At 44.1% G+C, this 11,856-nt stretch overlaps 1 protein-coding gene across 1 annotated transcript; it reads left to right on the top strand.

The window, feature by feature from the left end:
• The first annotated feature begins 1,352 nt into the window (after nt 1-1,352).
• On the top strand, nt 1,353-7,531 carry bmp16 (bone morphogenetic protein 16). The gene is made up of 3 exons (XM_037268162.1): nt 1,353-1,680; nt 5,247-5,626; nt 5,928-7,531. The coding sequence occupies exons 2-3, from the start codon at nt 5,254-5,256 to the stop codon at nt 6,881-6,883; spliced, it is 1,329 nt and encodes a 442-aa protein (XP_037124057.1). The 5' UTR covers nt 1,353-1,680; nt 5,247-5,253; the 3' UTR covers nt 6,884-7,531.
• The last annotated feature ends 4,325 nt before the right edge of the window (nt 7,532-11,856 follow it).

The raw sequence follows: 11,856 nt of genomic DNA, 5'->3' as shown, positions 1-11,856 counted from the left end.
ACAGAAGAATAAATGCAAAAGGCCCATAATTAACCCTCAAAGCACATTTTTACGAACCCTCTGGCCCCCCCAAGGAAAAATCTAGCTCCGCCTGTGCAAAATCTAAAATAATGGAGAAAGTGTCTATTAAAGGATTTCATTCTCCCAAATAAATAACACTTAACATTTGATTTGTGTTTAATTCCGATTTTCTGCTCTATTCTAGGATACGGCAACGATGGATGACTTGCGAAGAGAGTGTTGAAAAGTTTCTCTCCACCCCCGTCAGCGGAAGTCAGCGGGACAAGGCAGCAGACGTCTTTTCCAGAGGATGGGAAACCTGGAGGCTGGAATTGACTCTCATTTGGAAGGAGGAGGAGGAGGAGGCAGCGGTCGGTAGCGCCGCAGATCACATGTGACATGTCTAGTGGCTAGTAATGCCTCGAGACATTTGACCCACATTTCTCAGCTTGTAGCACATTTTGACTGATTTCAAAATTATAACATGATGTGTAGGGTTATTAATGGTATTATGTCTTCCTTGAGATTTAAAGTAACGGCTGATAAATGTAATTAATATAAGAAGCTGACAGCAAAAACTGCTATATAACAGTATTTGGAGTCAAGTGAGTGATAAACGAGATAAAAACTTCGACTGATGCCAATTTAGAAATGACATTTTGCCTTCTTGAGGAAAACAATGTGAGTGTGCGTCTGTGTGACAAGTTGTGTGTGTGCATGCTGTGATGAATGAGGAAGGTTTCTCATGTGTGTGTGTGTGCGAGCGCTAAGATGTGAGACGATGCATTCTAAAGAGACGTTTGCTCATGGGCCAACTTCATGAATACAAATTACAGAAAGGACGGGTGCACCTTGCACCCCCCCCCCCCCCCCCCCGGCTCATAGTGAACAAGCACTGCCTACCTTTTTTTTTTCTCCATCTTCCATCCAATCACAAAAGTAAACTGCGCTGACTTCACGGGCCGCTGACTCATCCATTCATACATTTTGGTTTTATTATATATTATAACCAAATCCCATTCAGAGTTATAGCGGCCAAGTATTTATAATAAAGGAGCCATTGTCCTGCAGCAATGGCGTTAGTGAAACGCGGCAGGTGAGTTTGTTTCACTAGTCGACGGGGAGTAAAAAAGCTAAATTGTGACTTTGCTTAATGTTGTGTGCTGGTTTAGTTTCTTCAACTTTATAGTGGCTAGGAAAGGTTAAACCGGTCCTCACTTTGAGCCAGAAAAGGCAAGTGTGTGTGTGTGTTTGTGTGTGTGAGAGAGCGAGAGAGAGGAAAAACAGAGAGAGTGTGTGAGAGAAAAAGGGGGAGGAGTCAGCAAAGGAAGGGAGCGGGACAATATAGTAAGAAGGTTGAGGTCCAACAGGGAGTTGATTCACTCACTCACTCACACACACTCGTGCGCACACCTTAGCACCTGCACAAGTGTTTTAAGCGGCACACGCAGGTGGAAAGTGTACCTTTGGATACAACATGGAGGGAGAATTATCCATCATAGAGTATTTACATGACACAGACGTATATTCGCACTAGTCAGAAAAAGTAAGACAATAGTCCCACGCAAGACTTGACACCATCCAATCGGTCCAAAGGAGCAGGAGGGAGAACCGAGGGATCGGAACGCTGGAGCTCAAGGATAAGCCATGGACACTGCGTGCATCCCGACACACCTGGAGGTGAGTCAAGCATGCATACACACATCTCAGGGGGCAAATATAGGATTTTAACGCCATGCAACCCTGTGATAGTTTGGGACAGAATTTTTTTTTGACTGTATATTTATTCGAATGTGAGTAAAATATTAGAAAAATAATAAGTGGTGACATTGGCTGCATTTAATACATTATTCAATGACATTATTTTCAAAGTCCGAGTTCGAGTCACCGTAACAAAATGTAACGTTATGACGTGAACACATACAGTAAGTACTGAAAGTGATGAGCAGGTGTCGAGAAGTGCGGCAATACTGATACAATGACCGTCGCGCAAATAATCAGCTCATCAATCAGCTTCATTTGTCAATTTGTCAATCGGAGTGCTTCAAGTCCCACCATGATGACCAACTTCAAAATGCAGTAGCATAGCAGGTCTAAGTGTTCATGAAAAAAGAAATCTTATTTCAAGTCACTATAACATTAGGCACAGTTTGACCATGAGTGCAAAAGTGAAATACAACTGAAGTGTATTTGGGCAGTGACCACTAGGTTGACCCGGAGTGCCACTAGTGGTATTAGCAGTACACTTTGAGAATCACTGCAAGTATTATTTCAATTAAATACTTCACTGTGTTCCGTGAATACATTTAATATAAATTTCGCGTTTTGAGTCGAACAATAGTGCTGAAATGAGACGATGATGAGATGCGTACGTATTGTTTACCGTTATCTCTTTTGGGATTAGCCAAAATGCTACATCCTACTTTTTTTTTAACCTCCACAGCCACCGTATCATGAAGAAACCAGCATGCAAATAATACACTTTCACAAACTAACTAGCACCATTTCGAGAACAAATCATTTGCCATCGACGTGAATGGCGGCTAGTACGCGCCAGCCGCTGCAGTGCATTGTGGGACTTGTAGTATCAATGCGTCACTTTTGACATAACGCTCCAAATGTTGATTAAAAATATGAATATATGAAACTCAAATGACTTCTGTCACTACCAGTGGTATTTTTAGGTGTTCTTAGATGACATTTCGGGCTGCTTGAGCAGTCAAAAGAGGCCCATTGGTCTGGAAGTATGCTGCTGAAGACATTAGTCACACTGGGGAAAACGCACACACACACACACACACATACATACAAACACAGCAGTTGCTCAATCCAAACTCCAGTGCTCTATAAGCTACCTGACTAGTGTTCCCATTATGAGTTCAAAGAGCAGCAGGTAATTGAGCCAGCGCGTTGTGAGGCCGCCGAGGGCGTTATAAATTCAAAAAGTTATGTTTTTCACATAGAGCCCAGCTGTCAGACGAGATGTCAATATTTCCACCCGAGCTTGTCCATTGTAACATTTGAAATGAAGGCCATTTTTTCTTTTTTTTATTCCACTCATTCGACAGCCGTCATGGAAAATGGGAGTTGGTACAGTGTTAGGCTTATGAATCATAAAAAGTGCTGAGTGCATTGGATTGCACACAAAATATGAAAAAATGGAACTAAATATGACAAAAAAGAGGGCAAACGGGATTTGGAGCTGTCAGGCACCAAGCGAGCTGTAGAGTGAGACTGAACAGTTAGAAAGAGAGCGAGAGAGAAAGAGAGAGGAGGAATTTAGGGAAAAGAAACACGGGAAGAGCAACAGGAAGGGAAAGTTGAGGACCAGGCGTAACATGAAGACAGCGGCGGCGGATAAATCAGCCAGCTGCTGTGACACTCGGGGCTGTCCGTGTGCCGCGCACTCTTCCGCAAAAACACCATTCATATAAGGCTTTGGAAAAATGGAATCAAATGGGGGCAGGCAGGGGGGTGGAAAAAAAAGCCATTCAGGTAAAATGACTGATGCTTTTATGTCAACTAAATGTAATATTGGAGGATTGATGACTGGATTGTGTGTTGTGGCTTTTTGAAATCAATCTATGATGTTGCAATCAAGAGTGACAATATTTACGGAAGGCACTGACTGCATTGTCTCTGTTTAAAAAAAAAAAAAAAAAAAAACGAGGAAGAGGAAAAGGCATGTTGAAATCAACAGATAAAAAGAGAGGATGGAAGTTTATCACCACGCTGTTGTGGGAGGTCAGGTCACATCCAATATGTCTCACAGCAGACGCTGCCTTAAAACCTTCTTTTCACCTTTGCCTGAAAACATTCATCATAGTGTTTTGTTTTTTTTAAAGTCCAAAGGGAATGTTGGATTGAAAAAAAATCGTCTCTGTGAGGAGGAGTCCTAAAAATGTCAATGTAGTGGTGGGTGGAGCCAACACGACATAAAACTACTTTATTCTCTTTTTATTCTTGTAATACCGTATTCTTATTCTCTTGTCTCATTCACACTTAATTCACTGAAAATTATTCTTTCATCTTGTGAAATATTAGTCTCTTCATATCATTTATGCTCCTAATATTATTACATATTTTTTGTAACGTTACCTCTTACATTCATTTTTTTTTTATTATAGTCAAATATTTCTTTTTACAGCTTCATGACTTTTTCCTTATGCTTTTTAGTCTTACAATCAAGATTTATATCATATTTAATTTTTTTTTTCTCAAAAATTGACTTTTTTTCCCCACCAACTTTCCTGTCTTCTTCTTGCCGTGTGAACCTTTGAACCTTTCCTTGTCTTTTAGTAGGTCAGTAAAGTACAGAGTGATGTCTTGTGCTTGTCCTCAACGAGCTTTTAGCAACCTGGGGAGAAGCGTCTCGTCTGTAATTGTCCCGCGCTGCCTTCGCCTCAGGTGAAACGCTCCCTGCCGGGCGGGCCGGGGCCACCACCATCCCACGCTGCTTTTCTCGTGCCCTTTGAACCCGCCTCGGCCTTACGCAATTATGTCGGCATAAAAGCATAAACAGATACGGTCACACCTGTAACCTCGCTCTAACCCTTTTTTTTGACAGTGTGGCTAGATTAACGGGCCATTACGGTGTCATTACGTGTTCGCTTGAGGCCCGAACGCCTCGCTTATCTTGCCGTTAATCGATTCGATGGCTCGTAAAGAGATAAAGGAGGGTAGACTGGGGTGATAATCGTTTTGGGTTTTTTCATCATAGTCACTTATTTCATTTTGAGTTCAGTTAGTTTTGATTAGATTATAGAGCAGGTCGATTTTTATTAGTTTTGGGGGGGGGCGTGGCTTATTTGAGCTAAGTTTTAGCTTTGGAGTATATTAAATAAACTAAGAAAGGTCATTAAGTGGCATAAAAAAAGTAAAATACGATTCTCAGACAAAAGAAAACATTCCTTTTTTTTACCTTTTCATCAGTCGTGTTTTTTATTATGAATTTATATTTTGACTTTTTTTGTTTTTACACCTCAACGCAATGAGCGCCCTTAGCACTTTAATGACCGGTTGACTTATTAACATCTGTGTCATGATGGTATGCTGTTAGCTGTGGTCGTAATTGTGTGACCTCACAGTTTGTGGTCACGTTCCCGCGCTGACGCACGCACACACACACACACATAAATGTTTTTAGGGCTTGGAGTTAATTCGAAAGAAAAAGCAAAACACACTCTTTTGACCCTTGCCCACCTACAGTTTTCCATCATAGTGGTTTGTCTTGTTCCCCATGTTAGGTCCACCATGCTCCTTGCTAACCTCCTGCTCCTCATGGTCCTGCCGCTACCTCAAGCCTCGTCCGGTGGCCAGGGTGACACCGGCGAGGCCGACAATGGCAGGTTAGCCGGCACGTGGCCCGCCACCTCAGAGCCGCCGCCGCCGCCGACCGGGTCTCCCCTGGAGCCCAACTTGGCTCAGACCATCCAGAGTCTCCTGCTGAGCCGCCTGGGCCTGCAGTCGCAGCCCAACCCTCGTCCCGGCGTGCCCATCCCTCGGTACCTCATGGATCTGTACCGCTTCCACCAGCAGCAGTACCACCTGCTGGAGGACCCCGCCTTCAGCTTCCCCAGCCAGCACGTGCAGCAGGCCAACACCATTCGCAGCTTCCACCACACTGGTAAGACCGCTGCGACACACGTCAGTGTCAAAACAAGAGCAAGAAAAGGACCTTTAGCACGTAGCATGGGAAGCTGCTTGTATGTTTATCGGCGCTTGGTGATGTGTAAATCTACTTTATGACAGGTGCGGATATCTTTAACAAGTGTCACTTAACAATCAAAACATGGTTCAAGCAAGTACGTGTCTTCACACACGTTGAAAGTGTCCACCATATCATTCTTACGTGGCTAAACAAAGACAAAAAAGGAAATAAAACCAATCTTTTGAAATAACAGTTTGCCCCGTTGTTGTTCTCCTAGAGCCCCTCACAGCAGAGGACCCGAAATGGGCGCACATCTCCTTCAACATCTCCTCCATCCCCTTAGAAGAGAAGGTGCTCTCGGCTGAGCTCCGCCTCCTACGATCGTCCAGGACCACCTCATTGGGCCCCGGACTCCATAGACTGAACCTGTACCTCTCTGGGCACCGGCAGAATCCCCGACCCACCCTGCTAGAAAGCAGACTCCTCACCGCTGAGCCTCAAAGTCATGCAACCGGCAGCCTTTGGGAGACTTTCAGCCTCAAGGCAGAACTCTTCGATTTGGCTGTGAACGAAGCGGACCACCTTGGTTTCCTCCTGGAAGTGCTATCGGAGAACAGCACCGGTCAGGGGGAAGGGGAGCCGCATAAGGGGGGGCACTTGAGGGTTTGCAGGTCGGTGGGGCAGGACGAGCACACCTGGGCCCAGGAGAGACCCCTCCTGGTGACGTATAGCCACGACGGGCGCGGAGAACCTTTGGTCAAGCACGGTAGGAGGAACGTCGGCGGGGTGCCTAGGAAAAGCTGGAATAGAGACCAAAAGCGGGGCCGGGATAAAACGTATCAAACGCCGAGCTGGGGGGGCCAAACGGGCAGGGTGAAACGAAACGGCGGTCGCGCGGCCAAGCTCAAGCGCCTCTCCCGCAACCGCTGCCGCCGCCATCCCCTCTACGTGGATTTTAACGACGTGGGCTGGCACCAGTGGATCATCGCGCCCAGCGGCTACGACGCCTTCTTCTGCCTGGGCGAGTGCCGCTTTCCCCTGGCCGATCACATGAATTCCTCCAGCCACGCCATGGTGCAGACGTTGGTCAACTCGGTCAACGGCGCCGTGCCGCGGGCCTGCTGCGTGCCCACCTCGCTCAGCCCCATCGCCCTGCTCTACCTGGACCCCCAGGACCGTGTGGTGTTGAAGAATTACCAGGACATGGTGGTGGAAGGTTGCGGGTGCCGATAGCGTGGTAAACGGAAACTGTCCGGGTAGGAAGATGATGGCTGGATGACGAGGAAATGTGAGGGAAAATCTCAGCCTAAGCGTAAATGTCCGAAAACGTTGCGCCGCTTTTCCATTGTATGGTACCGCAAAATGTTAGCTTTTCACTGAGTGCAGGCAAAATGGAGACGGTAGAGTTGAACAGCTAAAATGGGGTACACATATATATCACTAACAGGACCAAATTTGAGCATTTTGACCCCCCACTGTTATCAAAGGTCAAAATATCAGATGTCTTTATTTTCCCCCTCATCATTTGTAGTCTCTCATGTTTAAAAAAATCAGTAGGTGTGTACCCTGCTTAAATGTATGAAATAGGAACTGACTAGCAGTTGTTTTCTAATAACAGCGCTAAAAAAAAAAAGCCTCACTGGTGAGCAGGTACCGTGCAGTTGGAAAACGGGGCAACACTCGACTTTGTTTTGCAACAGCGATAGACAGCAGCAATCAAAGCATCTTTACAAAAAAAAAAAACAACTACTAAGAGGAAGGCTGAGGTTGTCCTTGAAAGCACCCGTGTCACCAGCTATTCAAATACTAAAACACATCAACGATGCCGAGAAAGAAAATACAGCGCTCTCGTTCTGAATGTACTCCATTATTATTTAAAAAAAAAACAAAAAAACTTTTCTTTGCAGACGTGAAGATGATCCATATCAATCTGCTAACTTAAAAAATGTATTTAAAGGCTGCAGCGTTGCGGTGTATTTAATCTTGGTGATATTTAAGATAAGATGCACACTCACATGAAGTAAGTTATGGCTTTACATGTTTGTGATTTATGTCAGCTGAGCAACATTCACAACATAAGTGGTGTCCACTAACAAAGCTGTGTGTGTTGCGTATGAATGTGTGTTGTGACTTCGGGGTTGTGTAGACTTTGCCACAATGACCTAGCGTCAAATAGTCGCTAATAGTGGATTGAATCGATTTGTTGAATAGTCAACACAATGACGTTTAGATTATGAGGTCGACTAGTCGCTAATGGGGTTGAACAGAGTAATCGCCAAGTCAGCAAGTTGTCTCTACTATTCCAGATGATTAATTGACTAGTCAACAAGTTGACTGTACAATGCTAACGAGGGCTAGCCAATTCGTTTATTCATCCACAAAGATGTTTATGGCATGATGTTGACAAGTCGCTAATAAGTTTTCAACCTAGTCGTCGAAATGTTGACTTCACTGATTTAAAGCTTGAAGTCGACTAATCACTACGTGTTTTTGGCACCTCGTCTTCTTGTAGTCTGCTACACAAAAAAAATATTCCACTCAATAGTTGTGATTTTAGATTGAGGACTAGGTTCAGCAGTTTGCTGCAACAAATGTGATTTTTTCTTCTTAACCACCAATGACATCTTCAGTGACTTGTCGACATCCACTAGCCTTTTATCACGATAGTATTGATTCGAAAAAATCTGAAGTTTGAGCAACCCCTTGTGCAAGTGTGTCAGTGTGCGAGTGTGTGTGGGTGTGTGTTGTCGCTGCTATCAAAGTGGTCTCGTTCGCTGTGTCTGCATGCACCCAACAGCAAAAAAAAAAAAACTATGATGACACATTTTTGTGCCTTTCAAAACGACGTGTTGTTTTTCCAGTGTCGCATTCTCCTCTCACTTTGTGAAAACATCGACGCAGCAACAGCAGCAGCAGCAGCTTGTAAAATGTTCAGAATATGACTCCTAATAAAGAAAAACAAACAGAACTTGTGAGTTTTCTGTTCCGTGCGCACATGACCTGCAGTTAGAATTTGTATTCGCCAGAAACAGAAGTGAAGCCAAATATTTAAAAAAATAATAATAAAAATCAAATCAAAATGAGTGCCACTACAATTCATGTCATAGGCTACAACACATCACGGCTCACTTACTGGTCCGTTGATCACCTTTGACCTTCCTTCTCCATTATCTAATCCCTCCACTGTCACTCACTTCCTTCTCCTCTAACAACCCATCCCTTGCTCCCTCTCTCGTTCACTCGCTCTCATCTAATCCATCAGTAACGCCTTGCGTCACACTCCATGAACCAGGAAGTAGCATGCTGATTATTCTCTTTTTCCCATTTGAGTTGCAATGAAAGCATTTCTGGCACCCCCAGAATGAAAAGATCAGTGTCATTCATTAATTCATATGCTTTTTGAAAAAAAAGTTCACATTTCAAACCGTCTTTTGTTACACAACTTTAGATAGACAGACAGTGTATGTCAAAAAATAACATCGTTTTTCGTGACACTCCTGTTGAGTTCAGTTATATTTAACTTTTATTTACAGTAAATTTGTAGGTCCAATTTTTCAAAATGTTTGAGCTCCAACTCAAAACTGTTGTTTTATGAGTTGTTTTTTTTTTTTTTTTGCTAAGCGACAGTGTCAACACTCATAGCCGGACATGGCTTAAGCGCCGGTGGCAAAAGCTTCCCTTTTGGACGTCAGACATTTGTAACTAACCCCTTAAGTACACTAAATTGCAGTTTGATACGTATGTGTGTCACACCATAAAATGAGAGAGTCCCAGATCGCTGCGGCAGATGTCAATGACTCCACCAGTTGCACGCTGCCGTGGAGCCCAGTCGCATAAAACAAACAGCGGCCCATTCTGAAAGCGAACAAGAACAAGCGGACTGAGGCAGGTGTAGCGACTCAGGCCGTCAATCAGGCCCCGGCGCGAGCCAGAAATCCTCTCGGACGATCCAAGAAAGCAGGCCGTGATTGACTGCGCCATCGAGCTGGACGCGAACGCGAGTAGCAGACAAAGACGGCGAGCAACATTCCTCATGAAAACAGCTTTTCCTATCCAGCTCCCCTTCATCCTATTCTTGTAAAAGTTCACGGATGAAAAATGATGTTTTTGCAGGTGTCTCTCAATTTGCTGCATTCCATCTTTTGCTCGCCTGAGCAGCTGCATTTTGAGAGGAAGCGGTTTCAAATCTTATTAGCTCTTGGAAGGTTTTCACCACTTTTAGAGACAAAAAAATGTCTGTCGATCCACGCCCGTGTTTGATAATCACAGCAGGCCCACTTCCATACATTGCTCACTTGCATAAGGCGCTTGGCGACAAATGTTCCGACGTCTTTTTAACATCCGGCCAAAGTTCCCATTGCATTTCAGTGCACACCTGAGACCTTTTGCTTCCATTTGTCGCTAAGTGGTAAGGGGCGTTGCCATTGATGAGCACAACTTTCCATACTAGCCAATGTTTTTGTCCAAATGTGTGTTCCCGCTCTACATTCTACAGCCCGCCCGTCATTGATAGTTTGTTAAGACACGAATCGCAGCGAATGGGACCAAATGACTTCTTCTCCAGATGTTTACCACCATGAGGGTCTCCGCTAAATTAACGGTTTGCAAATGGTAGCCAGGTCTCCTCTCATAGGAACGGCTTCCAGTGAAATAATTTACGGCCACTGTCTCATATCCAATCGGACAAGAAAGTAAAGTAGGAAATCTAACTGGAAAGATTTGACGCGATTGAGACGATTTACAGCTAGAACGTCACTCTAGAGAATATCTTGAGATGTTACAAATCGGCGGGCGGTAGTATTTTTTTTTCCTGGATGTTGTGAACGCTTGCATTGACGGCAAAAAAAATGACACTATTGGAACTTTCAGTATCTCTTGTGAAAAAATTCATAATAAAAAATATTGAATTAATTGGGGGCTATGAGCAGCTACACAAATTGTTCCTGAGATTTTTGGTGGTCAATGTTTGTGAAAAAGAGGAAATGAACGTACCAAAGAAAGTGGAGGGAAAAGAGGCAATGAGAGGAGGGAGAAAGCCTGGCATTTGGATTAGATTTGCACTTGAAACATCTGCAAAGTCGTCCCGGCCCAAGCGAGCGCTTCCCCACAGGTTTGCGTGTGTCTGAGCTCACTGTTTCCCCTCTTTTTCACCTCTCACTCCCCCTTGTTTGCGCTTCACTTCCTCTCTGTTCTACGTCAGCTTTGGCGCCATGCATCCGAGTACCGAGCCGTTCCAGTTCCAAAGAAATTCTTAGGTACTATTTTAGGGACTTACAATATTATGTTGCATGGGCCCTCACTAGTCTAAAAACAGCTTTCTGAATAATATTGTGTTTGTGGGATATGAGCGAAACATCAATTCACTCCTTTTTATCCAGCTTGAGGGGGGGCGGCCATTTTGCCACATATCGTCAACTGAAAATGACATCACAGTTGCCAGGTCTCAGGTCACAACCAATCACGGCTCAGCTTCAGGAAACCGGTGAGCCGTGATTGGTTGTGACCTGAGACCTGGCAACTGTGATGTCATTTTCAGTTGACAATAAGTGGCAAAATGGCCGCTCCCTCTCAGATGGATGAAAACAGGTGGATTTTGCCTGTTCAATTCATTTAAATCAATTTTAGGCCACAAAAAGTGTCAGATTATATAATAAATAAATAAATAAATAATCAAAGTAATAATATGTACTGTCCCTTAAAATGAAGGAAACAACGCTGTGTGTGTCCATGAGAATCTGAGCATACTCGTGTGTCACCACTACCCATCAATGCATATGTGTGTTCCCAGCACCACAATGAAAAATAGACTTATAAAATGACTCATCCTGTCTGAGAATGAACTGATACACCGATACCCCTGAAAGACCACACGCATGCCAGTCTTAGTAAAAAAAAAAAAAAAAAAAAAAACCCTACACCCAGCTCCTATTTAAAAAAAAAATCCACATGCTTTCGCCATTTCCCAAAACCTTCTCTGAGTCAACATCAGGTGTGTGTGTGTTTGTGTGTGTCCACACACATACATGCGCTCCAGCCACCAAGAGGCCATCTGGGTGCTGACGGCGCACCGTCAAAGCTTGTTGTGGAAACAATGAGCACCATAGCAGGTGTCCCGTCCAGACGTGTTTTGAAGATGCCTGCTAGTAGAATAATGTATGGAAGTAATTATAGGATGCTTATATGAACTAATATTGTCTTTTATTGAG

Source organism: Syngnathus acus, chromosome 13 (genome assembly GCF_901709675.1).
Source record: "Syngnathus acus chromosome 13, fSynAcu1.2, whole genome shotgun sequence".
Classification (NCBI taxonomy): Eukaryota; Metazoa; Chordata; class Actinopteri; order Syngnathiformes; family Syngnathidae; genus Syngnathus; species Syngnathus acus.
The sequence above is the reverse complement of the archived record's forward strand: the minus strand, read 5'-3'. Positions and strand labels throughout refer to the sequence as shown.

Coding starts and splice junctions, on each gene's coding strand:
- bmp16 (XM_037268162.1), top strand. CDS start 5,254: ATGCTCCTTGCTAACCTCCTGCTCCTCATGGTCCTGCCGCTACCTCAA. Junction 5,627..5,927: donor TCGCAGCTTCCACCACACTG/GTAAGACCGCTG, acceptor TTGTTCTCCTAG/AGCCCCTCACAGCAGAGGAC.